This window comes from Urtica dioica, chromosome 12, assembly GCF_054948205.1.
Source record: "Urtica dioica subsp. dioica isolate 48M chromosome 12, U.dioica_male_clone48M_v1_H2, whole genome shotgun sequence".
Classification (NCBI taxonomy): Eukaryota; Viridiplantae; Streptophyta; class Magnoliopsida; order Rosales; family Urticaceae; genus Urtica; species Urtica dioica.
Genome location: NC_142767.1, coordinates 3802422 through 3828338, shown reverse-complemented (window position 1 = coordinate 3828338; position 25917 = coordinate 3802422). Strand labels below are relative to the sequence as shown.

The following is a 25917-nucleotide window of genomic DNA, read 5'->3' as shown; positions in this document are numbered from 1 at the left end:
ATATGGTTACTGCAAAACTCCCGTTTTTTAAACAATAATGCCATTGCATTAATTAAACAAGAATTTGTTGCAACTAGCTATTCCACTAGCTCCTTTTAAGATTTTAGCAAAAGTTTTATTTTATTTACCTGATCATTTAACGGTCATTAATTTGATTTCAAATACCAGATTTTGTTTTTACAGGCTATTAAATCTATATATCAACCTGCTTGACCATAAAAACATATTATGGCAAACTATGTATCGACTGTAGTGTTGGGGAATGCTCCCAAGTGTTGTTTTGTTTCCTCTCCGACTTCTTGGTAAGAAAACAAGACTTGATCATCAAATATGTGTTTCATTCTGTGATTTTTTTTAATTCAATCGGTCTATGTATATGCACCGCGACTGGTGGTTTGTATACTTCTCCAACCTCTATGTAAGAAAAACAATACTTTGTTCATCAAATATGTGTTTAATTCTGCGATCTCTTAATGCTGTCAGTCTAAACATATGAAGCACGATTGGTGGTCTTTATTCTTTTCCGACCTCTAGGTAAGAAAACAAGACTTGTTCATCATATATATGTTTCATTCTGTGATTTTTAATTCACTTAGTCTAAAGGTATGATAACTCATGGTAGGACCTGTTCTCCTTTTTCTTGAAAACTTAGTAACCAATATAATAGAATAAATAAAATTTGTAAAAAAGAGGAGGAATGGAAAACTGATGCAATTAAGAGACAGGGAAGCCACGATAAGAATACAGAAAAAGTTACGCCAAGAACATACCCCAAAAGAAACGGGTGTATGACAACACCAGGGATATCTTAAACTCCGTGTGCACATGTATCGAAGACATTTCGGACCATAGGATACTCCAAAAGGCGGGGTGGTCCCGTCATGATAGAGGCTGTGCGTCAGGGGAACGCGAACTTCATAAAGAGATTGGCAAACGCTAATCCTCATTTGGTTTGGGATAATACTGATGTTTTGAGAAGCATGTTGGAGCACCGTCAGCCCGAGGTATTCAGCCTCGTGTATGGGCTCCATGCTTCACAAAGTGGCTATAATTGCACCTCCGAGGGTGCTCAATCTCATCCCCGGAGTAGCTCTGCAAATGCAGAGGGAGTACAGTGGAATGATAAAACTTAGTTTTATTTTATAGGAAGTGGAATCCATTATGTACCAACTAATGGGACCACAACGTCACATCCAATCTCAACATCCATGATAAAAGTAGAACTAACCGCACCTCAAATATTCACAGAAACCCACAAGGATTTGGTGGTCGCAGGAGAGAAATGGATGAAGGAAGCAGCAAGCTCCTACACGGTTGTGGGCGCTCTGATCATAACCGTCATATTCGCTGCGGCTTTCACATTCCCCGGAGGAAACGAACAGGTTTCAGGGGTTTCCAATGTTTATTAAAGAGAAGCTCTTTAGGGTCTTCGTGATATCGAATGGTGTGGTGTTGTCGGCTTCGAACACTTCAGTGCTCACATTTTTGGGGATCCTAACTTCGCGTTACGCGGAGAACGATTTCCTCGTGGATTTTCCCTGGAAGTTCGTAATTGGACTTTCCGCTCTTTTCTTCTCTGTTGCTGCCATGTTGATAGCTTCTGTGTCGGCCTTCCTCTCATCTTTCATCATGCTCTGTGGATCGTATTCGCTTTCTATACCTGATTTTGAAATCCACTTGGTGCCTGAATATTTTTAATAGGGAGGTCAAAAGTTGGATGGAAAGTTTATAATAGTGTTATGGACACTTCTGTGATGAATCCCTCTCAGCTTCTTTTATGGCCATTATTTTATGAGATGAACGTGGCAGTCTTTCCCCTCTTCAGATTTTACCTTTGTATCTGCTCTTGAGAGGGTTTAACAAGGCCCCTTCGGTTTTATTGCCCAATCGTGTATGATTGAATAGCTACTGATTCATATTTACTATGTTTCAAAAAAAAATAATAATAATAACTCCAAAATCAACAGGCAACATCAATACAGTGATCAAAACTCATCACCAATAATCCCCACAAGAGCAAGCACCGTCCTTGAAATGGTGAAACCTGTTCATATCTCTCACCACGATCTCCCGACCCGTGACGAGCGAAATGTACTTGGTCGCGCTGTGGCAATCCCCGCAAACCCTGAGATTCTTCCTGACGTGGATGGTCATCCCGGGATTCGAGTTCAACAGCCCAAACGCAATTGCCAGCTTCTCGCTGTGAGCATTCACCATCGCCTTCTTCACCTCCTCTTCCTCGACGTCGCCGATCGAGTCCGTGTCGGGGACGTAACCAACGGCCATGATCTCGTCCCTCAGCGTCTCAAGGTACTCGTAGATCTGATCGGACCGCGGGTGAGCCGTGCTCCCCGAATAGAACGTGTGGATCTCCGTGCCCAAATCCACCGAGCTGAACCCGGGAGTCTTCTTCAGCCCGACCTTTCTCATCTCATTTCGGACCTCTGAGACCCTGTCCCACATCGAAGCAGAAGCGTAGATGTTGGAGAGACACACGTGGTAGCCTCCGTCATTTGGATTGAGCTCGAAGATCCTTGCTGCGGCTTTCTCGCCGAGCTCGACGTTCTTGTGGATCCTACACGCGCCCAACATGGCTCCGAGGACCGTGATCCCTGGCTGGACCGGCATTTTCTCAATGAAAGCCCAAGCCCGGTGGAGAAACCCGGCCCGGCCCAAGAGATCGACCACCGCGCCGTAGTGGTCCATCGCGGGCTCTATCCCGTAATCCCACTTCATACTCTCGAAGAATTCGAGCCCTTCCTCGACCAAGCCCGAGTGGCTGCACGCCGAGATCAAGCAAAGAAACGTCACACCGTTCGGCTTGATCTGCAAGACAGAGCCGGAAAGCAAAGCAAGGGAGGGTCAACCGCCCAAAATAATAAATTTTAACTTGAGGACCGAAAACCTATTTTAAAATAAGTTTCTTGAAATATTTTTATAAAATTTGTAGCTATATAAAAATAAATACTAATTTTTTGGTTACGAAAATAAAACAAGTGCTATTTGAAGAGACCAAAAACACAAGTAAAAAGTTGGGGAGCTGCAATACCTGTACATCCCCGCTTGGCTTGGTCAACATGTGGTGGAAAAGATCGACGGCATGGAGGCCGAGGCCGTGGGTCCCATACCCGTCGATCATCGCATTCCACGTGGTGACGTGGCGCTCCTCCATCGCATCAAACACCTTCCTCGCCGTGGCCACGTCCCCGCACTTGCCGTACATGTCGACGAGTGCGGTCGCGACGAACACGTTCCGGTCAAATTGCGCCCGCACGATGAGGCCGTGGATCCACTTGGCGTGCCGGGAGAGCGACAGCTCAGCGAGGGCTGACACCACGCTGACCACCGTGAATGTGTCCCACTTCACGCCGCGCCTCTGCATCTCACGGAAGAGGGTAAGTGCCTCATCAGCGCGCCCGTTCTGCGCGTACCCCAACACCATCGCATTCCACGTCACCAGGCTTTTGTCTCTCAAGCCCTCGAACACCTCGGCTGCCATGTCAATGCTCCGACACTTCGAGTACATTGATATCAGAGAGTTCATCACCGCGACATCGGATCTGAAACCTTTTCTATCAATGATCTCGTGGAGGGATTTTCCACGGTCGAGATCGCCGAGATCAGCGCAGGCGTGTAGAGCCTCCATTATCGTTACCGTCGAGGGTTCGAAACCTTCGTCTATCATCATATCGAAGAGCTTCAGAGCTTCCATGGGAGCTTCTACCTGAACGTAGCCGTCAATCATGGAGTTCCACGTCACGACCGTCCTCTCTCTCATCGCGTCGAAGATCGAACGAGCCGTCCCAACAGCTCCGCACTTTGCGTACATGTCGATTAAAGCAGTGACAGCATTGACATGAGAATCGAACCCAGCTCGAACCAAGAACGCGTGGACCGACTTCCCAAGCCTCACAGACTGATAATCCGCCACTGCTGGTAAAATCGTAATTAACGTGACCGCGTCGGGTTTCATTCCTTCTTCCTGCATTCGAATAATCAGCTCCAAAGCAATCTTTGCCTGGCCATTCTGGGCATACCCGGCGATAATCGTGTTCCACGACACCGAGTCTCTATCAGGCATTCTGTCGAACATCTTGTATGCTTCGTAAACCTGTTTACATTTCGCGTACAAATTCACAACCGAAGTCATGGCGAACAAATTCGAAGCGAGCCCGGAAGTTATCAACTGCCCCTGAATCTCCTTGCCCCGTCTAAGGTCCGAACGATCTCCGACGACTTTGAGCAAGTAAGTAAAATTATAAACGACGGGTTCAACTCCGTCGTTCTTCATCCGACAGAAAAACGACAAAGCCTGGTCGAGGCGGGAGTTTTTGCAGTAGCCTTTGAGAAGCGTGTGGTAGAAAACGTCAAGTTTATCTTCGACGGAGTCAAAAACCCTGACGGCCTCTGAGAGGCTTCCATAGTTGCAGAACAAGCTGAGGAGCTTGGTCTGGAAAAGAAGCTCGGAGTAGAGGCCGTTTTTTATAACGAGAGGGAGTATTCGGCGGAGTTCGTTGAGGGAAGCGCAGCGCTCGAGTAGGAGGGCCGAAGGGTGTTCGTAGACTTCCGAAGGAATGCGGACTCGTCGGGAAAGAGTGTGGTACGCTGAAGAAGATGAGTGCCGTTTGGAGAGAGATATTGGTGGTGGGATGATTGGAGAGACTTGTGAGCTCATCATCATCATCATGCTCATTCACTGATTACCAAGATGATTGGAATTTGGAACAAGGCCGTGGGGTTCTTTCTGTGACGTATCTCATCTTCTCATGATACTAACTTTGACCCTCCCAAGTTAAATTATCATTCAATATGACCCCTAGTTAATATAATATATATATATATATATATATATATATATATATATATATTTGTACGAAATAGTCAATTCAAACTAAGTGTTTAGTAAAAATAGTCAAAGTTTTATAAGTTAGTGCTAACTTATAGTATAAAAATACTAATATACCTTCAATGTTTGTGTGAACTTATTTTTCCAGAATTTTCAAATAATTAAGGGATTATTCCTATTTTATGAACTCTACAATGATTTTGGACCAAAATCAAATAAGTTCAATTTAATCCTAAACTATGACTATCTATTTTCTTTAAGTACAAAAATACCTTCAATAACTCACTGTGACTTTTTATTGACATTAATACAAATAAGTTCCAATGTTTATTGACATTAATATAAATAAATAAAAAAGAACAAGAATTAATTATTTTTCAATAACTCACTGTGACTTTTTATTGACATTAATACAAATAAGTTCCAATGTTTATTGACATTAATATAAATAAAAAAAGAACATGAATTAATTATTTTTCAATAACTTACTGTGACTTTTTATTGACATTAATACAAATAAGTTCCAATGTTTATTGACATTAATATAAATAAAAAAGAACATGAATTAATACAAAAAAGTTCCAATGTCAATAAAACAGATGGTTTATTGACATCAATGTCAATAAACTAGACAGTTTATTAACATCAATGTCAATAAACCAGCTATTGTCAACCCCGGCAACACCAAACACATGTTATCAAAATTGGGAATCAACAATATTGTATAAACACACATTTGGGCGCAGTTATCCACCCGACGTTCTCTCGGTTCTACCCTGCCTCGCCTCGCCGACGCTCGTGCGGCAGCTCCGTCATGTCTCGGGCCGTGTCCTCGTCGACCCGAACCGCCGCTGTGGGCTTTGCGTAGCCCGCCCTAATCGAGCCTAGACCCTCGAGAACAAAACTCAAACGAAGACCAAACAAAATCCATAACAACTCAGTTACACACGGCCAAAAAAAAAGCATACACGGTCAAGTCTCACAGCGAAGTCCAAAACACGTCCAAAAAATCAGCAAATCCATGGTAAATTCATCCAAAATTCGAAAACAGCCCAAATCAACAATCCCAAGCATAATTCCAAACACAAAATCGACTCACAATATCAACAATTCTCAAGATTATCAAAACCCCCAATTTCTAATGAACATACCCTGATTTTTCGGCCAAAATAATCAAGAGAAAATCCAAACAATAATCTTAATCCATGAATCCGAGTAACAACATCACAACCGAGCTCAAATCACGTCCAGAGTACATCAATTTCACGAAATCAAACCAGAAAATCAAAAATCCCAATCTCATGAACAAACCCTAATCTAAAAATCCATTTTCGGGTTTGATTTTTCTTACCCAATTCCTGTGAAATTCACTCTCCTCGGTGGGTTCTCTTCCTTTCCCGGCGTTCGCTTCCCGGTCAGTGTCCACGGCGACGCGCGGCGTTCTCGTCTCCTCGGCCAAGGCTCGCACGGTGGAGAACTGGTGGCTTGAACTGTCGGCCGAGCTTCCTCTTCCTCTGCGAGCTCAACTCCGTCTCACTCTCTCTCTCTCTCTCTCTCTCTCTCTCTCTCTCTCTCTCTCTCTCTCTCTCCCGAATTCTCGTTCTTCTTCTTCCTCGCTCAACTCGGCGACAAACCACGAGAACCCCAAACTAATTTTAGGGGTTTGAAACCCCCGTGATAAGCCTCGACGGAGTTCTTTTTTTTCCGTCTACGGCGACTCCCGCAAGAGAGAGAGAGAGAGAGAGAGAGAGAGAGAGAGATTTTGGACGAAGAAGAAGAAGAAAAGAAAAGATTTTGGACGGTTTCAAATGAAAAGAAAAAGGTTTTAATTGTTTATAAAGAGAAACTAAATTGAAAGGATATAAATGTAATAGCTCAATTCATGTAGTCATATTTTAGGATTAAATTGGACTTATTGGATTTTGGTCCAAAATTATTGTGGGAGTCATAGAATAGGAATAATCCCAATAATTAATTTAGGTGTCCAAAATTTTAATCCATTATTTTTTAATGCACCTTTATATATACCAAATAGTTTGAAAACTAATTCCATCTTCAAAACTAGTCAACGATTTTTCAAAAAAATCAATCAGGCCTTCAATTTTGTTAATCCAATTTCAAAACACACAAAAAAGTTACATAATTTCAGTCAAGGTACATGATTTCAAAAAAATTAATCGTGCATTCAAAAAATGTAATCCACTTAGCATAAAAAAAACTTAGCAAAAAATTAAGTTTGAATCTCTATCTAAACAGGCAACAAAATGTTTGAAGTCTAATTATTTGCAACTAGAAGATAGTGTCAAAATATCTAATCCTGCTTTCAAAAAATTTAATCCACTGTTCGATAACAAAAAGCCCTCGAATCAAACTGAAGAAGAAGAAGAAGAAGAAGAAGGTGGTGATGACGATTGACGATGAGATTTGCCACATAAATCGACGAAGATGAATATGGCATAAGTTTGACCAGTCATCAATCCAGCTTCGAGTTCGAGTCGAAGCTTAAATCCTGACCGCGATAGCCAAACGATTCGACGATCCGAACTCGCCGATGAACCGGAAGAAGTCTCTGACCATCTCGCTCCCGGAGAAGGCGACCCAGATCTAACTCGCCACCGCGAAGCCTCCGGTGCTCTGCCGGCTAATGGAGAAGAGGAAGAGAAGCGCCAATCATCAACCCAGCTTCGAGTTCGAGTCGAAGCCCCAAATCCCGATCACGGCAGCCAAATGGGCCAATATGAACTCGCCGACGAACCGAAAGAAGTCTCTAACCATCTGTCTCCCGGAGAAGGCGACACAGTGGATCGAATTTGCCGCCACGAAGCCTCCGATACCCCCTCAGCTGGTGATCGGAGAAGAGGAAGAGAAGCGCCACTACAGAGGAGTACGACAGAAATCGTGGGGGAAATTCCCGGTGGAGATCCGAGACCCGACCAGGAAAGGAACTAGAGTTTGGCTCGAAACGTTTGATACAGTAGGTGAGGATCGAGACAAAGGTGTGGGAGATGGCAGCGATGGAGTACAAGGAGCTTGTGTCAGACATGTGCAAGATGAGATATAGGGTATTTTGGAGGTTTTTTAAAATTTGGACTACTTTGCTTCAACTTTGAAAAATTAAGCTATTTTACAAACGCAAACTTAAAAGTGACTAGATAGCAGCATCGCCCGTATATATATATATATATATATATATATATATATATATATATATATATATATATATATACATATACAGACACGAAATCACATGGAGGTGAGAGGGGGCTATAGTCCTCCCTCAATTTTTTTTTTTTGCCCATTTTTATTTTATTTTTACATTTTTTTACCCTCAAAATTTACAAATCAACCCTCTAAATTTTTTCTTGTAAATTAGCCCCCCCTAACCTAGGTTTCTGCCTTCGTCCCTGTGTATATATATATATATATATATATATATATAGGTCTCGTTAAACTCTTTTCGACCTCTACAAAAGTGTTTTCGACCTCTACAAAAGTGCGACAAAGATGAAAAAGAGTACCCCAATTGTATTACAAAAGCCAAACTCCGAGAACAATAACTCTCATTGACTCAACTAATGAGCCACGCATTCCAAGTACGAGGCGTCTATCGAAATTCACACTGAAAATCGGCAACTTCTTTTAAGCAAGTGTCCAGCCCACATGGCCCAATAGCAACCTTGGGAAATAACGCCGAAATATTTTCAATAATTATTTATTTTGAAGATCAAAATGTCAATTGTTATTTAATGAGCCACGCATTCCAAGTACGAGGCGCCTATCGAAATTCACACTGAAAATCGGCAACTTCTTTTAAGCAAGTGTCCAGCCCACATGGCCCAATAGCAACCTTGGGAAATAACGCCGAAATATTTTCAATAATTATTTATTTTGAAGATCAAAATGTCAATTGTTATTTAATGACCACGCATTCCAAGTACGAGGCGCCTATCGAAATTCACACTGAAAATCGGCAACTTCTTTTAAGCAAGTGTCCAGCCCACATGGCCCAATAGCAACCTTGGGAAATAACGCCGAAATATTTTCAATAATTATTTATTTTGAAGATCAAAATGTCAATTGTTATTTAATGGGAAAATATCTAGAGTACCCCTCATGTTTAATCGAAATGCGAGATTTATCCCTTTTATTTCTAGAAATATCAGACATATCCCTTCAGTTTAATATAAATGATATATACCTCCCCTAAAAAAATGTTATATTACAAATATTACCATTTTCGTTTATTTTTTACAAAAAAATAATTTGAACTCCTCAAAATACCCATAATATAATAAATATTTATTTACTATTTTATTAAAAAAAAAATCAAAATCTCTCTTTATAAAAAAAAACCTTAGCTTTTTATTAAGAAATTTTTTAATTTAATTTTTTTTTTATATAGAATAGAAGATAAAAAATTATTTCATTAAGTAAGGGTATTTAGGGGATTTCAAATTATTTTTTTGTAAAAAATAAACAAAAAAGGGTGATATTTGTAATATAATATTTATTTAGGGGATGTATATGTCATTTATATTAAACTGGATGGATATGTCTGATATTTCTAGAAATAGATGAGAGAAATCTCGCATTTTGATTAAACACAAGGGATACTCTTGATATTCTCCCTTATTTAATTGAAGTAATTTGAGATTGTCAACCGGCCCAGGATATCATCCGGTAATAAATAACCAAAAAAAAAAAAAAATTCTCTTTTTATAGAATACCATTTTTTTTTTTTTGGGTGATAAATATTGAAAGATTTTTCATAACCTACTATATAACAATGTCTATAAAAGCAATCGTTACATAAAAACCAAATCTACCCACTAAACACGTTATAAAACGGTACAAATAAATCAGGCCCGCGTTATTTCCTACATCAGCAAGATTAAGTCAAACTGACTGTTCTAAGATTTTCATAAGGTGGCGATGTGTAATTGGACAAAACTGATCGTTTTGGGAGAGACAGCTAACACTGATCATATAATTAAAGTTTTTTGTTTTCTTTATCAAACATCACCAGAGAATTAAACATTAAATACTCACATCTGAGGAACAAAATATTCTTCAACCTATCTCCTACAACTACAAGCTTTGGTGATCATTTAAGCGATCAAATGGAAATAAATTGATATATCTACAAAAACTCTACTTGGACCACAGAATCTCCTGCTCAACAAGTAATTATTTACAAACCAAACTATAATTCTTTATTCCAAAAACAAAACAAAATTGATTCTTGCGGAGTTGAAAAGTGTACCCTTAACCGAGTCTCCCTGATCGCCGAGGCATAGTAACTCTGAAGTAACGAAAAACATGGACTTTAAAGAGAAACCATACTAGCTTAACTGCAAACAAAATGAAGTAAAAATAAATATAAAACATTAATCAATTGCTATATGAGTCTAAGCACATGCCTTTCTTCTCATGCTTTTGAGAACTAAAGCCTAACCTTTCTACGGCTTCACTGCCCTGCAAAGCAGCCAAATGAGCAAGTTTATGTATGGCTTTGAGATTATTTTGACGCACTGCTTCTTTATCAAATATGGCATCTGATAAAACAACTGCCGAAGCACCATTCGCAATGTAATCGCCAACGGAATCTATTTAATTAGAGCAGAAACTTTCAGTAACTTTTGTATCGGAGATAAGTAATTCTATTTTAAAACTAACCGTGAAACAAAATATGTAATCATGTAGCTCAGCTAGTCAAATGAAAGAAAGTACATATCTGTAACCAATCTCTTTTTTTTTTTTTTAAACAAAACAATGAACTTTATGAAATTCATTTATTTTCTTGAGATCAACTATACAAATTAAGTTTATCTTATGAAATGTCAAATTTCATGAATAGTTAGGTATTGAATTCTGCGCTAAACCAATCAAGAGATATGGTTATTTTCTTGAGATCAACTATACAAATTAAGTTTATCTTATGAAATGTAAAATTTCATGAATAGTTAGGTGTTGAATTATGCGCTAAACCAATCAAGAGATATGGTTCTATAAATATGTAATGTTGTTGTAGTAACATGAAGTGTGTGCTAGAAAGGTATTTTCATTTTCAATTATACGAGTACAAAATGGTTAAATTAGTATCAGCATTTACGAAGCCGAGACATCACATGGGAAAACACATGTACTAAATCAAACTTCTTGTGCTTCAACTCAAACTCTAATCTGAAACCTATTCTCCATCTTCTATATACGCATGTATTGAATTCAAAAAATACAGAGGACTTCAAGAGACTCCTGCCAAATTCACTACGCAACAGAAAGAGATGGCTGCACTATGCTACTAGATACTCAATTTATTTACCAATCTGGATTCCCATAGAAAAGGATAAAAGCTCTAAAGATTCATCTCAACTATTTCAAAAGAGTCGCATAGTTCCCATCGTTAAATTTTTAACTACAAACTAACGTGAGAAGCATTTTCAGCTCTCTAAGGGTGATAGAAGCAAACCTATCGCAATTCCCTGAGAAGCAACCATGGGTATGTGAGAAAACGGTTTCTTGATTTGCCGAAATATACCACACACCCCCCAATGCCGAAACAGGATAAACCTAAACCGCCAAATACGGCAAAATATATTTATAACTTCAAAATCATATCTCAAGAACACAGATTAAATAAAGTTTTAGACCAAACTATCAAAGATAAAAAGAAAATGACAAAACGGTTAATGGCACACAAACCTCTTTTTGGAATCTTGGCAAACATTTTTTTACATGAGACTTAGTAGGCCAAATAAGGTCCTGACTAGAGTTGTTGAGTATTTACATCTGAATTGCCCATATTTACTTTAACATGCTAAAGTTCATGACTAACCTTGACAATTTTTGCGCCAGCTTCATAAGCTGAAGATATCTGTACACCATACACGTCTGCTTAAGTTATCCTTTCAAGTGTTAAGAAATTAACATTTACTATATCAAACAGACTGCAAAAGCTCATTCAAAAATATAATTAAGAAAATATAAGAGAGCCATCTTTGAAGAACAAGTGAAGTCACAAATACATAATAGTCAAATAAGGTATGGTCTTACCTCAGTGGGAGTCATAGCACCAGGTATGTATAACACTTCACGATTCTTTAAATGGCACATAACACGGTCCACCAAGCAATGGATGAGAAAGAGAGAGCTGTTAAGCTATGCACAATGCAACGCAAAACTGAATTACAAGCAAGAGGACTGGGAACAATTCTACACCAATGTGTCAATGGGATGGAGATATTGATCCTCAATTCAGAGTCCTGAAGTAATACACTTTCACAATAACATATGCAAATGCATCTCTACCCTATAATAGACAGTGCTGACACTGTAAAGAGGGAAACAAAAACCATGAACAATTCTGACAGGACATAACCCAATTGAAATGTCAGACGATACCCACATTCACGCAAGTGCACGCAGATTTTGAGCGAGTCACGAAGAATCAATTCAAGACTAGGAATGAATCTAGTATTCTATATTATTAATATTGGTATGCATTACACTTATGACAGAAACAATATGTCTTACAGCAGCATGTAAAGAAAGAAAAACGAGATGACAAAAAATGGATAGGAGGTTGAGTGGGGGGAGAATCAGGAAACGAAATGGGCGATGCGGGAAGCCATGGAGGCCACCTGGGATTGCATGCTGAGGGCCCTGATCTTGGCGGCAGTGGCGCGGTGGAAGAACTGCTCCCTGGAGAGCAGCCTGACGCTGCGCAGGTAGTGGTCGAAGGGCAGGGCGCCGTCCTGCACGGCCTTGTCGAGGGCGTACACGGCGTCCTCGATGCCCACGTCCCCCGCCGTGCACTCCATCATCTGCCTCGACGCCACGTCGGCGCACTCCACCCCCTCGTCCCCTCCTTCCGAGGCCGTCCTCCGGCCTTGGTTGTCCCCGAGCCAGGCCTCGAGCACGTCCGAGTCCATGAGCACGGCCTGCAGCCGCTGCTCCAGGGCCTCCTTCTCGGCGGCCATCTCCCCCAAGCCCCGCCGCAGCTCCTCCCCTCTGCGCCGCAGCTCTCCCTGCGCGGACAGCATGCCCTCCATCTCCCCCTCCCTCGCGCGCCGCATCCCCGCCAAGTCCGCCAGCGCCGCCTCCGCTATCTTCGCGGCAGCGTTTCTGCGGAACGCCTCCGCCGCCTCCGACACGGGCGACGGGCGGCTGGGAGATGGGACGGGGCGCTGGCGGGAGTAGAGAGGGGGGTCTCGGCCGAAGATGAGGCTCAGCTCCTTGGCCAGGTCCAGGAGGCTGGAGCTAGGGTACACCCACGAGTGGAGGTACGGGACGGAGACCAGGCCCGAGGGGTTCACGTGGGGGTGGGGGCGCTTGATGATCATGTCGCGCGTCGGGTTCACGTACACGCACGGCGGGTGGCGGGGGTACGATTCGATCAGCCAGATCAGAAAAGGGATGTTGTACGTCACGCCCTGGAACGAGATCGGGACCGTTCCGTCGGCCTGGAGGAGGTTCACCGTTCGCCCGTCGTTGTGGGTGAAAGTGGCGGTCTTCGGCTCCAGGGAAGGGAAAGCCGCCGCCAGGGACACCAGGTGTTGCCGGATCAGCCATTTCGTGTCCTCCGTGTACGGAAGGGCTGACGGGCCTCGCTGGGACAGCACGGAGCTTAAGAACTGCTGGGTTAGTTGTGGGTTTGCCGGTGCCGAGGATGGGTTCGCCGGAGGGACCATCGTCGTCTGTGGAATCTTCTACACAGATTTCTGCTTCCTGTACGAGGCTAATTTCGATTACTCTTTTCTTTTCTTTTTTTCTTTTCTCTTTATAATTTGTCTACTTTCCTTAGCCGCGTCTACTTTGTAACTTAGGACAAATTATCTATTTACCCTCGAAGTTATAGAAATTACTAAATCTGATTATATATTAGAAAATTTTCGGCTTTGATTGAACATTGATAAAAAAAAAATAAAAAAATAAAAAATTATAAAGCTACGTAACTGTAGTGATTTTTAACTTTCAGGCAATAATTTGGAATTTATTTAAAGTTATGGGACAAAGCTATACGACCACACAATTACAGGGGCAAATTGACCATTTGTTCTATTTCGTACCTTTTTATATCGTATTATGATATTATCTATCATCGCCGCGTAATGTAAAATAAATATGGTCGGATATATATTAATCAACATAATTTTCAGTATTACTTGATCAATTTTAGTATTATGAACAACAAAATTTACGGCAAAATAATATACAGAAATTGTGAAATTCGTCATATTCTTGATCAAATTCATTTTAATTTTCTTTATTACAAAAATGATATTTAGTGTATATTCTTTTTAAGCTTTAACTTCGTCCTAACTCCCAAGGGCACAATATTCAATGGTCAAACCCGATGTTTTCTTATCGCAGATTTATGAACCGTAGCGTGTAAAAGTGTTCCACAAAAATTGTTAATGAAATAGTTTCAATAATTATTTGTTTTGAAGATCAAAATATCAATTGTTATTTAATTGAAGTAATTTGAGGTTGTTAACCGGCCCAGAATATCATCCGGTACTAAATAACCATTTTTTTTTTTTTAGAATACCATTTTGTTAGGTGATAAATATTGAAAGATTTTCGTAACCTATATAACAATGCCTAAAATCATTCGTTACATAAAAACCCAGTCTACCCATTAAACACGTTATAAAACGGTACCAATAAATCAGGCCCGCGTTATTTCCTACATCAGCAAGATTAAGTCAAATTGACTGTTCTAAGATTTTCATAAGGTGGCGATGTGTAATTGGACAAAAATGATGGTTTTTTTTTGGGAGAGACAGCTAATACAGGTCATATAATTCAAATAATTAAAGTTTTTTGTTTTCTTTATCAAACATCACCAGAGAATTAAACATTAAATACTCACATCTAAGGAACAAAATATTCTTCAACCTATCTCCTACAACTACAAGCTTTGGTGATCATTTAAGCTACCAAATGGCAAACGGAAATAAATTGATATATCTACAAAAACTCTACTTGGACCACAGAATCTCCTGCTCAACAAGTAATTATTTACAAACCAAAATATAATTATTTATTCCAAAAACAAAACAAAATTGATTCTGGCGGAGTTGAAAAGTGTACCCTTAACCGAGTCTCCAAGATCGCCGAGGCATAGTAACTCTGATATTTTTTGCTAACTAATTATCCGTCTACCTGAAACTTCCCAGCCTTCTAAACTAATGATTCAGATCTGCAAGCAACGAAAAATGGACTTTAAAGAGAGACCATACTGGCTTAAGTGCAAACAAAATGAAGTAAAAATAAATATAAAACACTAACCAATTGCTAAATGAGTCTGGGCACATGCCTTTCTTCTCATGCTTTTGAGAATTAAAGCCTAACCTTTCTACGGCTTCACTGCCCTGCAAAGACGCCAAACGAGCAAGCTTATGTATGGCTTTGAGATTATTTTGACGCATTGCTTCTTTATCAAATATGGCATCTGATAAAACAACTGCCGAAGCACCATTCGCAATGTAATCGCCAACAGAATCTGTTTAATTAGAGCAGAAACTTTCAGTAACTTTCGTATCGGAGAAAAGTAATTCGATTTTAAAACTAACCGTGAAACAAAATATGTAAACATGTAGCTCAGCTAGTCAAATGAAAGAAAGTACATATCTGTAATCAATCTCTTTTTTTTTTTTTTTAAACAATACGATGAACTTTATAAAATTCATTTATTTTCTTGACATCAACTATACAAATTAAGTTTATGTATTGAAATGTAAAAATTCATGAATAGTTAGGTGTTGAATTCTGTGCTGAACCAATCAAGAGATATGGTTCTATAAATATGTAATGTTGTTGTAGTAACATGAAGTGTGTGCTAGAAAGGTATTTTCATTTTTCAATTATACGAGTACATATGGTTAAATTAGTATCAGCATTTACTAAGCCGAGACATCACAAGGGAAAAAACATGTACTAAATCAAACTTCTTATGCTTTGCAACTCAAACTCTAATCTGAAACCTATTCTCCATCTTCTATATATGCATGTATTGAATTCGAAAAAATCCAGAGGACTTCAAGAGACTCCTGACATATTCACTACACAACAGAAAGAGATGGCTGCACTATGCTACTAGATACTCAATTTTTTTACCAATCTAGATTCCCATAGAAAAGGATAAAAGCTCTACAGATTCATCTCAACTATTTCAAAAGAGTCGCATAGAAGCAAACCTATCGCAATTCCCTGAGAAGCAACCATGGGTATGTGAGAAAACGGTTTCTGGATTGCCGAAATATACCGCACACCCCCCAATGCCGAAACAGGATAAACCTAAACCGCCAAATACGGTAAAATATATTTATAACTTCAAAATCATATCTCAAGAACACAGATTAAATAAAGTTTTAGACCAAACTATCAAAGATAAAAAGAAAATGACAAAACAGTTAATGGCACACAAACCTCATTTTAGAATCTTGGCAAACATTTTTTTACATGAGACTTGGTAGGCCAAATAAGGTCTTAACTAGAAGTATTGAGTATTTACATCTGAATTGCCCATATTTAACATGCTAAAGTTCATGACTAACCTTGACAATTTTTGCGCCAGCTTCATAAGCTGAAAATATCTGTACACCATACACGTCTGCTTAAGTTATCCTTTCAAGTGTTAAGAAATTAACATTTACTATGTCAAACAGACTGCAAAAGCTCATTCAAAAATATAATTAAGAAATTATAAGAGAGCCATCTTTGAAGACCAAGTGAAGTCACAAATACATAATAGTCAAATAAGGTATGGTCTTACCTCAGTGGGAGTCATAGCACCAGGTATGTATAATACTTCACGATTCTGTAATGCAACCATGGCATCCTGATATACACATGCAAATCTTAGTGGAACAGAGAGGGGTTACATGTTATCACGTGTACACTTACCCTCACCATAACCGGGCTCATCACGAACTTGGCACCAGCTCTTACTGCCTTTTCTGCATCCTCGATGCTAAGAATGGTCCCAACCTGATCACAAGATGAGTGCGTAAATCTTCAAGAATTACTCATAAAAACGTATCTAATTGTCACAATTTTAAACCGGCAAGAGATTTTTATTTTTTCCGTTGTAAAATTTGTTTGATATTCGAAAAAAATCTAGAAAAAGCACTTTCATATGCAACCCCCATGGTGAAATATGTATAAATTAAATATGGTATGTATTTACTCATCTTGAATATTTATCATCCAAAAAAGGCATTGTGCAGATGCCTATTACATACAGATAGATCTCTGTAACCGCCCCAATGCATCACAAATCAGCACTATTTTATTATAATAATAAATAAATAAAAAAGGCGTGAAATTCAAACAGAGCAGGATAGCAAATTACTCCTACGAGCGTGGCTGGATAGTCGTGCACGAGCTGTTGAACAACCTGAGAATGATAACTGGTTACACTTTGTTCCCAGGAAGATCAAACTCACGCACTTGAAATCAAGGAAATATGTCATTTAAACAAACAACCTTAAACACACCTGGCGTGGATGCGACGATCTCCAGCTACAAAAGAAAGTTGAAAAGAAGATCAATAACACATAGCGTTTTAGCTGGTTCATCACTTCCTCAACACAAGGAAAAGACTACGGGACCGGAATTTGTGAATTTCAACCAGTGAAAAATTGAATTAACAACCACTTATTCATCCTGGTTTGTCGAGATATTCTTGTAAGACAATATGCTAATAATGGCTTTATCATCAAGTATTTCCTTTTACAAACATACAATAGCTTCATACAATGCAATACTGTAGTGTTTTAAATATTTTTTGTAATTGATTTCCACACTCTGTTTTACCTAAAAGATAACTCTCAGTGCCAAAGAAAAAAAAATCCTTTATTAAGCTAGAAATGGAAAGCTCACAACGGAGATGCCTCCGGATATTGCAGAACGTGCAGCTTCCATTGCTGACTTTGAGCTACAAGAAAAGAAAAAACACAGACCAGCAACCAATACGATCGAATTAGCTAAAGGATGGTCACTACCATGGAATTCGAATAAGTGGCCATTGTCACAAATATACAACTTTCTAGGTTAACTTTTACAAACACTGGAAAATGAATTCATTTTTTTATCAAGATTGTTTAAAAAAAAAAAAAAAAAAAAAAAAAAAAACCCTTTATTTATGCACTTCTATGGCTGAACCCCAATCAGGACACCTGAATTATTCATTGGCATTTTGCTATGACTTAGTCTGACCAAAAACAATCACAATAAGAACTCTACAAAACGAGGCGTTACTTACCTATTGGCGCGAAGGCAAGCGATGACACCGGAGCTTCTGATTCGCGCTAATGTTTCGCCGACAACAGGAGAGAGAGAAACGCAACAAACGGAGTAACTCCTCCGTCGCTGCCGCGGCGGAGGAGGAGTTTCGCCGAGAAGGCTCGGAGATGCGCTAGACATCACCATATCCGTACACCGCATTTTCTTCTCTTGGAAAACGGAATGCTCACGTGTTGTTTCTAGCCCAAAATTAAAATGAATAGATATTAGAAAGTTAAGAACCGTTGGTAATTTAATTATTTTAAAAACTATGATATTATGGTTCAATACTTCAATTCCACGATATGCGAAAAAAAAAAAAAAAAAATGAAGGTTGAGTCTAAGTAATCATGTGCTATATATATGATGTTCTAATGAAAATGTTCAATAATAAAAATGCTATGATATTACAAGGAGGTAGAAATAAACAGAAAATCGACCCTTAAAAGATGTGTATGAAGATAAGTGGGACCCAAACCCAATGAGTGAAGCATTTCAAGTCCAAAATTACCCAGGAAAAGAAAGAAAAGGCCATCCATGGCATTAATGGCTACGACTCCACTTTTCACTCTTCTCTCAACAACAACTGCAACAAAAAATGGCATTTCAAGCTCAACCAATGAGCAGACGTTTCGGTGGAAGCCTCAGAACAGCAAGAGACTATCATCCGTCGTCACGAGAGTGGCCTCGTCGATTCCGCCGGTCAACGTTGAGTATCTGGAGTCGGAGTTCGGTGGGCGCGGCGTGAGCTTCGGGGCTCTGGGGGACGGATGCGTGGTCAACATGTCGCTGGTCAACGGGAGCGCGGCCATCGTGATGCTCCCGGAGGGCCTCATCACCTCCTACAAGGCCGCCATGTGGCACCGCGGCACCGATGAGCTCATTCACACTCTCGTCTCTGAAGACGACGCAGATGTTCGAGGCGGGGTCTCTCTGCAGCTCGACTTCAGGGTCGGGGATGCTGTTTCTTGGTCCCCAAGTAACTGGGTGGTCCACAAGATCACCGGGAGCTCCCGGACTTCAATCCAGGTGCAGTAATTGTAAGATGGTGCTCTTTAACCTCATTATTTTTAAGATCTTTGGACCGGTGCCCGTTCGTGAGTTCTATATAACATATCAAGTTTCATGGTAACCATCTATAAAACAATTGACAATGCGAAGAGGGAATCATGAGCTTGTTATGTTTCTTTTTCTTTCTGGCCTGAGATTCTATAAAAAAAAAAATTGAACCTTGTCATTTGGTTCGGTTCTAGACCTTCTGCTTCCATTCTTTATATGTCGGAAAGTACAAGTTTTTTTGTTTCTTTTTCCTTCTAATCGGCATCAGAAATCAATATAGGTGGAACTGCTCAACACTGATTCGAGGAACATGATCGAAGTGAGGAACATCGTGTCTCTCCGAGAAGACGAGCTAAGCTCAAAAATTGTGATCACAAACTCGGGCTCTTTGCCAGCCCAGCTTTACGGCTTTTTTCTGAGCCATCTGAGAGTGAGCTCGCCGGAAGCGACTTCCGCGATCGGCCTGGAAGGATCGGATTTCTTCGTTCAGCCTCCTTTCACGTCGGAATTCTCCATCATTCCCCCGGAATTTGGCACCAGAAAAGACACCCCGTTCGGCCAACTAATGAGCAAGTTATCATTTTGGAATCAGAGTAACGGGAACGAGAAAAAGGATGAAGAGGAAGAATTGGAGGGCGAGGAAGACGAGAACCAGAAGAACTTGAGAGAGGAGATGAGCTTGATATACACCAGTGCTCCACGGAGCATGGCAATCAACGATAGGGTATACATCTTGTGTTTAAATGTAATCTGTGTATAGATTTTGCTTTCTACGTTGCTTATTATTGTATTTTCTTTTTCTTGTTGTGCAGGGTAGAAGGAATTCAGTGGTGGTTGGACGAAAAGGATTTGAGGAGCTATACATATTTAGTCCTGGGTCTAGTCATGAAATATATGGCAAATACGCCTATCTGTGTGTTGGCTCATCAGCCATGCTTAAACCAATCACTGTGGCACCTGGACAAGTACTAGAGCTTGGACAAGCCCTACACAATCCAAATCTCTGATCAAATCTCACACTCAGATTCAAAGGACATGCAAAGCTTTATCTATAATTATAACTGGAGCTTTATCATGATATCAAGTCCTGTGTAAAATGGTGTTTCGGTACCAGGACAGAATCAAAAGAGACTTTCATTTTAGACTCAGTTCAGTACACTGATTAAACAAAGTAAAGTCACACAACAAACCAACAGACAAACAACAATACATTGTTTCAAACTCCCAAACCAAGATACCTTTTTTTACACTTCCAAAATACTTCAAGTCGGGACAAGATAACAGCCTTGTTCCTGACTGCTGAGCCAGATGGGAGCCACGACCGCCAGCAGAGCGAGTGAGAGCCCACACACCAGCTTCGCAGGGAATCTCATGGAAACGGCTTTCCTCTTGGGAAGGACCTTCTCAGGTTCTTGAAGTTCGCCGCTCACGACAGGAATGTCTTCCATGGACGACACAGACTCGCTGCGGCCATGGAACTTCTCATCATCGGCCTGTAAGCTTCGAGTGTCTCTCCACTCATAGCCATTGCAGTTTCGGTGCTCACATCTAGAAACCGGGCTGCGCTCGAAATCACTGAGTTGATTTCTGGACCACCTGGGTGGTCTCTCGGTACTCGCCAAGCTCAAGGCATCTTGAACAGTGTAAACATGGCTCCTTGGGGTTCTATATATATCGTTCTCAACTCTGCTTGGCGTGCGTGACCTCTGCCTCAGCAAGTTCCCAAAATGGTGAACAATCACAAATAGATGTTTCAGTGTCAAGCAGAATTCAGATAGTGAAATGGAAAACATACCAAGGGACTGCTTGTGGCACTTCTGGAGATTCCTCGCCTCGGCTTGGTCCGCGAGAAGCCTAGAAACTCTTCTTCGTGGTTCCCGTCGCTTCGAACAATCTTGGCGCTACCAGATCGCTCCAAGTACCCATTAGAGACCTCGTTTGATCTAGGAGATCCCGAGAACAGCCCGTCTTTGAGAGACACATCAACGAACCCTCCGTTCTCACGCCCCAAAAACTTCCGGTCCACGCTCCTCGAATCGTTGTCCAGATACTGAATGTCCTGTGTCGACAGAATCGGCGATCCAATCAGCGAATCGTATTCCACGAGCGAGTTGAAGGTGCGCGACAGCGGAGAAACAGCGGAAGCGGGAGATTGGTCCCCGGAGCCCGGTAGAAACCTTCTGCTGAAATTCGACTCAGTCACCAAACCCGGACCACCGTTCTCGAGCTTCGACCCTTTTCCTTCGACCATTGTCCTCGCTGTGCGAAGAGTCTCGAGAGCCGCGACTCTCACGAACGCCATCGGATCAGACTGGCACTTCTCCATCTCCCCAATCACCGACCCAATCTCCCCTCGAACGCACCAAATATCGAGATTCTTGATCAAAAATTTGATCATCTGAATCGACGAAAGCCGCTTCTGAGAGTTGGCTTTCTCTGACCCGCCATCCAGAATCTTGAACCCGGCTCGTATGAGCAATCGGGCATAAGGCTCAACAGCGACGGCATTCCGTTTCACCAGAGCCATGACGAGACCCATGTGGGCATTGCTCTGCGTAGAGCTCTCCTCCAAGGCTCCGGTGACGCTCTGGCAGACTTTGTTGACCATCTCGTACGAAGCGAACCTCCAATTGTCGTTCTCCACTAGAGCCTTCAAGCAAAGCGCGGCCCCGGAAGTGAGGCTCTCTTGAGAGCCCAAGAGAGAGTCCAAGAGAGGACCGCACAGAGAATGAATCACGTGCCTCTTCGTGTCTTCTGGGACATTCGGGTCGATGCTGTACCTGGCGATTGCGGTGACCACCTTCGAGCAACCCTGTTGGAGAGGGAAAGAAGAGCCGGGGACCGAACCCAAGGTCTTGACTATCGAGTCCATTATTGTGTCTATGAGAGGGATTATCTTGACACCATGGACACGCACGAGGGCTTCATAGAGAGAGACCGAGCTCTCTTCGGATAAAGAGCCAGCCTCTTTTTTCCGAGACACTTCGGCTATGAATAGCGGTATTGCTTTAAAGTCCATGTCTTTAACAAAGGAGTTGAGCGCTGTCATGGCTGCTCGGCGACTCGTGTCTTTGTCGAGATTTTCCAACTCTCGCTTTATTATTGGACTCAGGCTCCGACCCATTCTTGACCTTATAAAAACATAAACAAAAAACACAGCTTAGTTTATGAAAGTTCAATGTGTATTGTCACAGAAGAGTATTTATAGAAATTAAAGATCTCATAGGGAAATCCCACGCTTCCTCTAAACTAAGCAGAACAAAATCAACTACCCAACTCAGATAAGCTTACTACTTACATCAAGTATCGGTAATGCTATGATGAAATAAATGTTAAAAGGAAAGGAATAAAATCGTTAAACGGGATACAAGCGCTTGATGGAAAAGAAAGCAATAAAAATCTAGATAGAGAAATTGCAAATCTAACTCTAAATTGGAACGGAGATCTTCTAGATGGAAAAGCGAAATAGAACCCTAAACCAAAAACTGTGATCTGGTGTTTTAGCATAATCAAATTGCATTCCTACGATAATTCGATTCTCTCTAAAGCTTCCAAATACTAACCTAACGAAGATCTTAACATAAATGTCTAGCTCATTCAGCTTTCAAACTATTTCTAAAGCAATGAACTTTCTAATCATTTTACCGCAATTTAAACGCGTTTTTTAAGTTCTCAAAATAAATATCTCAGTCATTTAACATATCAGGAGTTCGAAATTTCCGCTTCAGCAAAGCTTTGAGCTTTATCCCCTCAAAATTCTCCACGAGTAATTGGAATCCTTTTTTTTTTGGTATCATAATAGTTGGGGTACTTCAAAACTCAATCATCTCATATCTTGGCGCTTTCACGTAAAGCAAACAAAGAGAAAACCAGCCAAAAAAAAAAAAGAAAAGAAAAAAAAAAAAGAAAAAGGCATTTCTAAAGAATCAAGAACCGTACTTACTTGCGAAGAAGACAAGGGCTCGTCAAACAGCAGGGTCTGCGTGGACTGCTTGTGGCACTTCTAGAGATTCCACGCCTAGACCAACCAGACCTAGACAAGACTACCAGAGTGTTCTGAGAGAGAGAGAGAGAGAGAGAGAGAGTAACGTTTTTGGGATTTTTGATATTTGGGAAATTTGGGTTGTGGTCTGTTCGCGGGTATATCGGGCTGACTGTCCATGTCTCTCCTCTCTTTGCAATTTAAAATCTTTCTTCCTAATTCCACCGCTATCCTTCTATGTGGGTCCCTGCATAAAATGACATATTTATTGCTTTTTCTTAAAATATGAAAGTGACATTTTTAAAGTTACTATTACAGTACTATATGAATTCGAATTTTATTTTTATCAAAAAAAACAATTCGAATTTTGTTGCTTAGAAAACTCGAACAAAAAAGGTAAAGAGCCTTTGGAGAGCTTGATTTTTTAATTATAAAGTATAGGTATATTTTAAATTATGGTTAACCATAGTTAATCATAATTAATTTTTTATAAACTATTATACAAAGAGAAAATAAGAGAGAAGTGTAAGTAAATAAGGGAAAGGGAAATGGAAATGGTCCAAGTAGTAGTAGTTTCAATTCTTTTGATCAAAATAAACAAAAGTATAATTTTGAACACTTTTAGTAGTGGGTCTCATGTCAAATGTCCATATTACCCTATCATTTTTTTTTTCTCATTTCATTCCTTTTTCATTTTTACACTTTTTTTCTTATTTCATTTTTTGTTTTTTTTTCATTTTTCTTCATATAGGGCGGTGAAGGTAGCAAAATTATTATTATTAGGTTTTTGTCTCTCAGAACCTTCCGTCTAAAAACCATGGTTATAAATATTATAGACATATATGTCTACAATTACAAAAATTTGTAGACATATATGTCTAGATTATCAAAATTGTAAACATACATGTCTACAACTATAAAAATTATAGATATACATGAGTTGTAGACATGTATGTCTACATTATCAAAACTGTAGACGTATATGTCTACAAATATAGAAATTGTAGATATAGATATCTATAATTATCGAAATTGTATGCATACATGTCTACAATGGAATAAAATTGTAGGCATACGATTGTTGTTAAAAAAACATTTCATGACCCGAGATTTTTTTAAACAAAATGTCAATTTCATTCAAACAACAAGGTAGAAAAGCCATCTTATGTTAGCGATCAAGCCAACGTTTGAGATTTTTTTAAAATAGCCAAAACGCTAATGTGTCCTTCTTTAAAGAGTTAGAAAATCTCATTTTTGCCATCTTACACGTTTTTGGCTCTGTTGCATGATTTTTTTTCTTTTCAAAATTCGTTATTAATATAGTGTAATAAGTAATAATAAGTTTCTTTCCATTTTTATAGGAAACAGTTACTCGAATTTAATTACTCTCTCTCTTCCCATCTCTCTCTCTCTCGTTCAAACTGAAATTCTCACGGTGGTATGACCTCTCTCTCCCTTTTTAACAATGTTTTTTTCTCTCTTCTCTCTCACACGCTGACTATATGCGCCTTTGAACTGCTACGTCGGCCACCACATCCGTTTATGCCACCACGCTCTCGATCGCATATTCCTGAAAATAAGTAAAAATTTATGTAAATTATGTGTAAATAGCGTGTTGTAGCGTGTTGGTTTGAAGCAGTTCTAAAAAGTCGGAATCAATAACACCTGACATTAATTGCCGAATTTTTCAAATTATTTTCGTTTTATTTTTACTCATTATATCGGCTTTAATAATAAGGGTATTGCAGTCAATTATAGTTGACAGTCAAGACCATTAGGCTATTTTGTCAAACGTTGGCTAATTCCAAAATTTTGAGTTTTATTTTGGCTATAAATCTACAATGCCCATCGATTAAAAACACAAATTACTCTAAGTATTTAATTTTACATATAAAAGTGTAATGTTTATGTAATCTTTATTTTATAAAGAGATTTGTAACTAACTAGACCACTTTAAACATGTGATTTTGGATCTAACCTACGTTTGATAATTTTTAGGGATATAACCAAATGACTTATGTGGCAATAATTAATGTCTGATTTGCTCTTATTTATTAACAAATTTGTCACTTTTTCTCTCTTATTTTTTTCAAATAATTTTTTTTGCATCGAAACTTCAAAAATTCGTATCTTTCTCATACGATATCAAAATTGAGTGATTTCAGATACTACAAATTCGTGGCGTCAAGATCTTCAAAAATAGTGTTTCATGAAAAATTATGTTTAATGCATCATATTTACGTTTCCATTTATTTTTTTAATAATTTCAAAAAAATTCAGTTATTTCCATATTTAATGTAGTAACATGATTTTTCTACATCTATGGTATTAAATATAATTTTTCATCAAACACAATGGATTTATTTTTAAAAATCTCGGCGTCACGAATCTATAGGATTTGGAATCACTCAATTTCGAGTTTATATGAGACAGATATGGTTTTTTGAAGTCTTTATGTAAAAAAAAATGTAGAAAAAAAGTAAGAGAGAGAAAATGACGAATTTATAATAAATAAGGGCAACTCAGACCTTAATTATTGCCACATAAACCTGTTGGCTATTTCCCTAAAAGTTGTGAAACGTAGGCTAAAAAAACAAATTTCATAGTTTCATTTTGGTTATTTTGCTACACTGTCCTTTTATAAATGTTATCCCAAAATATGTTTATTTTTTATGTTGATTTTTTTAATATTAATTTTGTAGTATTAACATAATATTTACTATTACTATTAATTAATTTG

The 25917-nt window shown here is 39.5% G+C and overlaps 6 protein-coding genes and 1 pseudogene across 10 annotated transcripts; 2 read left to right on the top strand and 5 right to left on the bottom strand.

The window, feature by feature from the left end:
- Window positions 1-881: 881 nt before the first annotated feature.
- LOC149378686 (uncharacterized) lies at window positions 882-1409 on the top strand. The gene is made up of 2 exons (XM_089602896.1): window positions 882-1065; window positions 1147-1409. Exons 1-2 carry the CDS (start codon window positions 882-884, stop codon window positions 1407-1409), a joined length of 447 nt encoding a protein of 148 aa, XP_089459022.1.
- Window positions 1410-1711: 302 nt separating this feature from the next.
- Window positions 1712-4783, bottom strand: LOC149378685 (pentatricopeptide repeat-containing protein At1g11290, chloroplastic-like). The gene is made up of 2 exons (XM_089602507.1): window positions 3050-4783; window positions 1712-2826 (listed from the first exon to the last, which is right to left on the bottom strand). The coding sequence occupies exons 1-2, from the start codon at window positions 4691-4693 to the stop codon at window positions 1996-1998; spliced, it is 2475 nt and encodes an 824-aa protein (XP_089458633.1). The 5' UTR covers window positions 4694-4783; the 3' UTR covers window positions 1712-1995.
- A 5050-nt stretch (window positions 4784-9833) lies between these two features.
- On the bottom strand, window positions 9834-12171 carry LOC149378684 (uncharacterized; annotated as a pseudogene). The gene is made up of 5 exons (XR_016294149.1): window positions 11900-12171; window positions 11682-11720; window positions 11316-11416; window positions 10302-10452; window positions 9834-10197 (listed from the first exon to the last, which is right to left on the bottom strand). The product of XR_016294149.1 is annotated as an uncharacterized LOC149378684 (transcript).
- Window positions 12172-12305: 134 nt separating this feature from the next.
- On the bottom strand, window positions 12306-13687 carry LOC149378683 (protein ELC-like). Its single transcript, XM_089602835.1, has one exon. It carries the CDS (start codon window positions 13534-13536, stop codon window positions 12445-12447), a length of 1092 nt encoding a protein of 363 aa, XP_089458961.1. The 5' UTR covers window positions 13537-13687; the 3' UTR covers window positions 12306-12444.
- Window positions 13688-14723: 1036 nt separating this feature from the next.
- Window positions 14724-18541, bottom strand: LOC149378682 (uncharacterized). 4 transcript variants are annotated; one of them, XR_016294148.1, is made up of 10 exons: window positions 18117-18541; window positions 17735-17789; window positions 17339-17374; window positions 17205-17249; window positions 16757-16840; window positions 16626-16691; window positions 16408-16446; window positions 16048-16147; window positions 15140-15222; window positions 14724-15050 (listed from the first exon to the last, which is right to left on the bottom strand). XR_016294148.1 is itself a non-coding variant. In XM_089602837.1 (10 exons), exons 1-10 carry the CDS (start codon window positions 18296-18298, stop codon window positions 15032-15034), a joined length of 777 nt encoding a protein of 258 aa, XP_089458963.1. In that variant the 5' UTR covers window positions 18299-18470; the 3' UTR covers window positions 14724-15031. The 4 variants fall into 4 exon arrangements, 3 of the variants coding, with proteins under 3 accessions (XP_089458963.1, XP_089458965.1, XP_089458964.1); XM_089602837.1 differs by having other exon boundaries at window positions 15203-15353; window positions 18117-18470; XM_089602839.1 differs by having other exon boundaries at window positions 15140-15353; window positions 18117-18448.
- Window positions 18542-18659: 118 nt separating this feature from the next.
- On the top strand, window positions 18660-20202 carry NDF5 (NDH-dependent cyclic electron flow 5). Its single transcript, XM_089603369.1, has 3 exons — window positions 18660-19165; window positions 19476-19919; window positions 20008-20202. The coding sequence occupies exons 1-3, from the start codon at window positions 18674-18676 to the stop codon at window positions 20200-20202; spliced, it is 1131 nt and encodes a 376-aa protein (XP_089459495.1). The 5' UTR covers window positions 18660-18673.
- Window positions 20203-20457: 255 nt separating this feature from the next.
- On the bottom strand, window positions 20458-23252 carry LOC149378680 (protein SINE1-like). The gene is made up of 3 exons (XM_089603368.1): window positions 23139-23252; window positions 20991-22326; window positions 20458-20901 (listed from the first exon to the last, which is right to left on the bottom strand). The coding sequence occupies exons 2-3, from the start codon at window positions 22317-22319 to the stop codon at window positions 20458-20460; spliced, it is 1773 nt and encodes a 590-aa protein (XP_089459494.1). The 5' UTR covers window positions 22320-22326; window positions 23139-23252.
- Between the last annotated feature and the right edge of the window lie 2665 nt (window positions 23253-25917).

Excerpts from the sequence above, each read along its gene's own strand:
- LOC149378680 (XM_089603368.1), bottom strand. The coding sequence starts at position 22,319 with ATGGGTCGGAGCCTGAGTCCAATAATAAAGCGAGAGTTGGAAAATCTC. Across the intron at positions 20,902-20,990 it reads GTGCCACAAGCAGTCCCTTG|AGGTCACGCACGCCAAGCAG; the intron begins GTATGTTTTCCA and ends TTGCTGAGGCAG.
- LOC149378685 (XM_089602507.1), bottom strand. The coding sequence starts at position 4,693 with ATGAGCATGATGATGATGATGAGCTCACAAGTCTCTCCAATCATCCCA. Across the intron at positions 2,827-3,049 it reads AGCCAAGCGGGGATGTACAG|ATCAAGCCGAACGGTGTGAC; the intron begins GTATTGCAGCTC and ends TCTGTCTTGCAG.
- LOC149378686 (XM_089602896.1), top strand. The coding sequence starts at position 882 with ATGATAGAGGCTGTGCGTCAGGGGAACGCGAACTTCATAAAGAGATTG. Across the intron at positions 1,066-1,146 it reads CTATAATTGCACCTCCGAGG|GAAGTGGAATCCATTATGTA; the intron begins GTGCTCAATCTC and ends TTTATTTTATAG.
- LOC149378682 (XM_089602839.1), bottom strand. The coding sequence starts at position 18,298 with ATGCGGTGTACGGATATGGTGATGTCTAGCGCATCTCCGAGCCTTCTC. Across the intron at positions 16,692-16,756 it reads TGAGCCCGGTTATGGTGAGG|GATGCCATGGTTGCATTACA; the intron begins GTAAGTGTACAC and ends TGTGTATATCAG. Across the intron at positions 16,148-16,407 it reads CTGGCGCAAAAATTGTCAAG|GTTTATCCTGTTTCGGCATT; the intron begins GTTAGTCATGAA and ends TTGGCGGTTTAG.
- NDF5 (XM_089603369.1), top strand. The coding sequence starts at position 18,674 with ATGGCATTAATGGCTACGACTCCACTTTTCACTCTTCTCTCAACAACA. Across the intron at positions 19,166-19,475 it reads GCTCCCGGACTTCAATCCAG|GTGGAACTGCTCAACACTGA; the intron begins GTGCAGTAATTG and ends AAATCAATATAG. Across the intron at positions 19,920-20,007 it reads GCATGGCAATCAACGATAGG|GGTAGAAGGAATTCAGTGGT; the intron begins GTATACATCTTG and ends CTTGTTGTGCAG.
- LOC149378683 (XM_089602835.1), bottom strand. The coding sequence starts at position 13,536 with ATGGTCCCTCCGGCGAACCCATCCTCGGCACCGGCAAACCCACAACTA.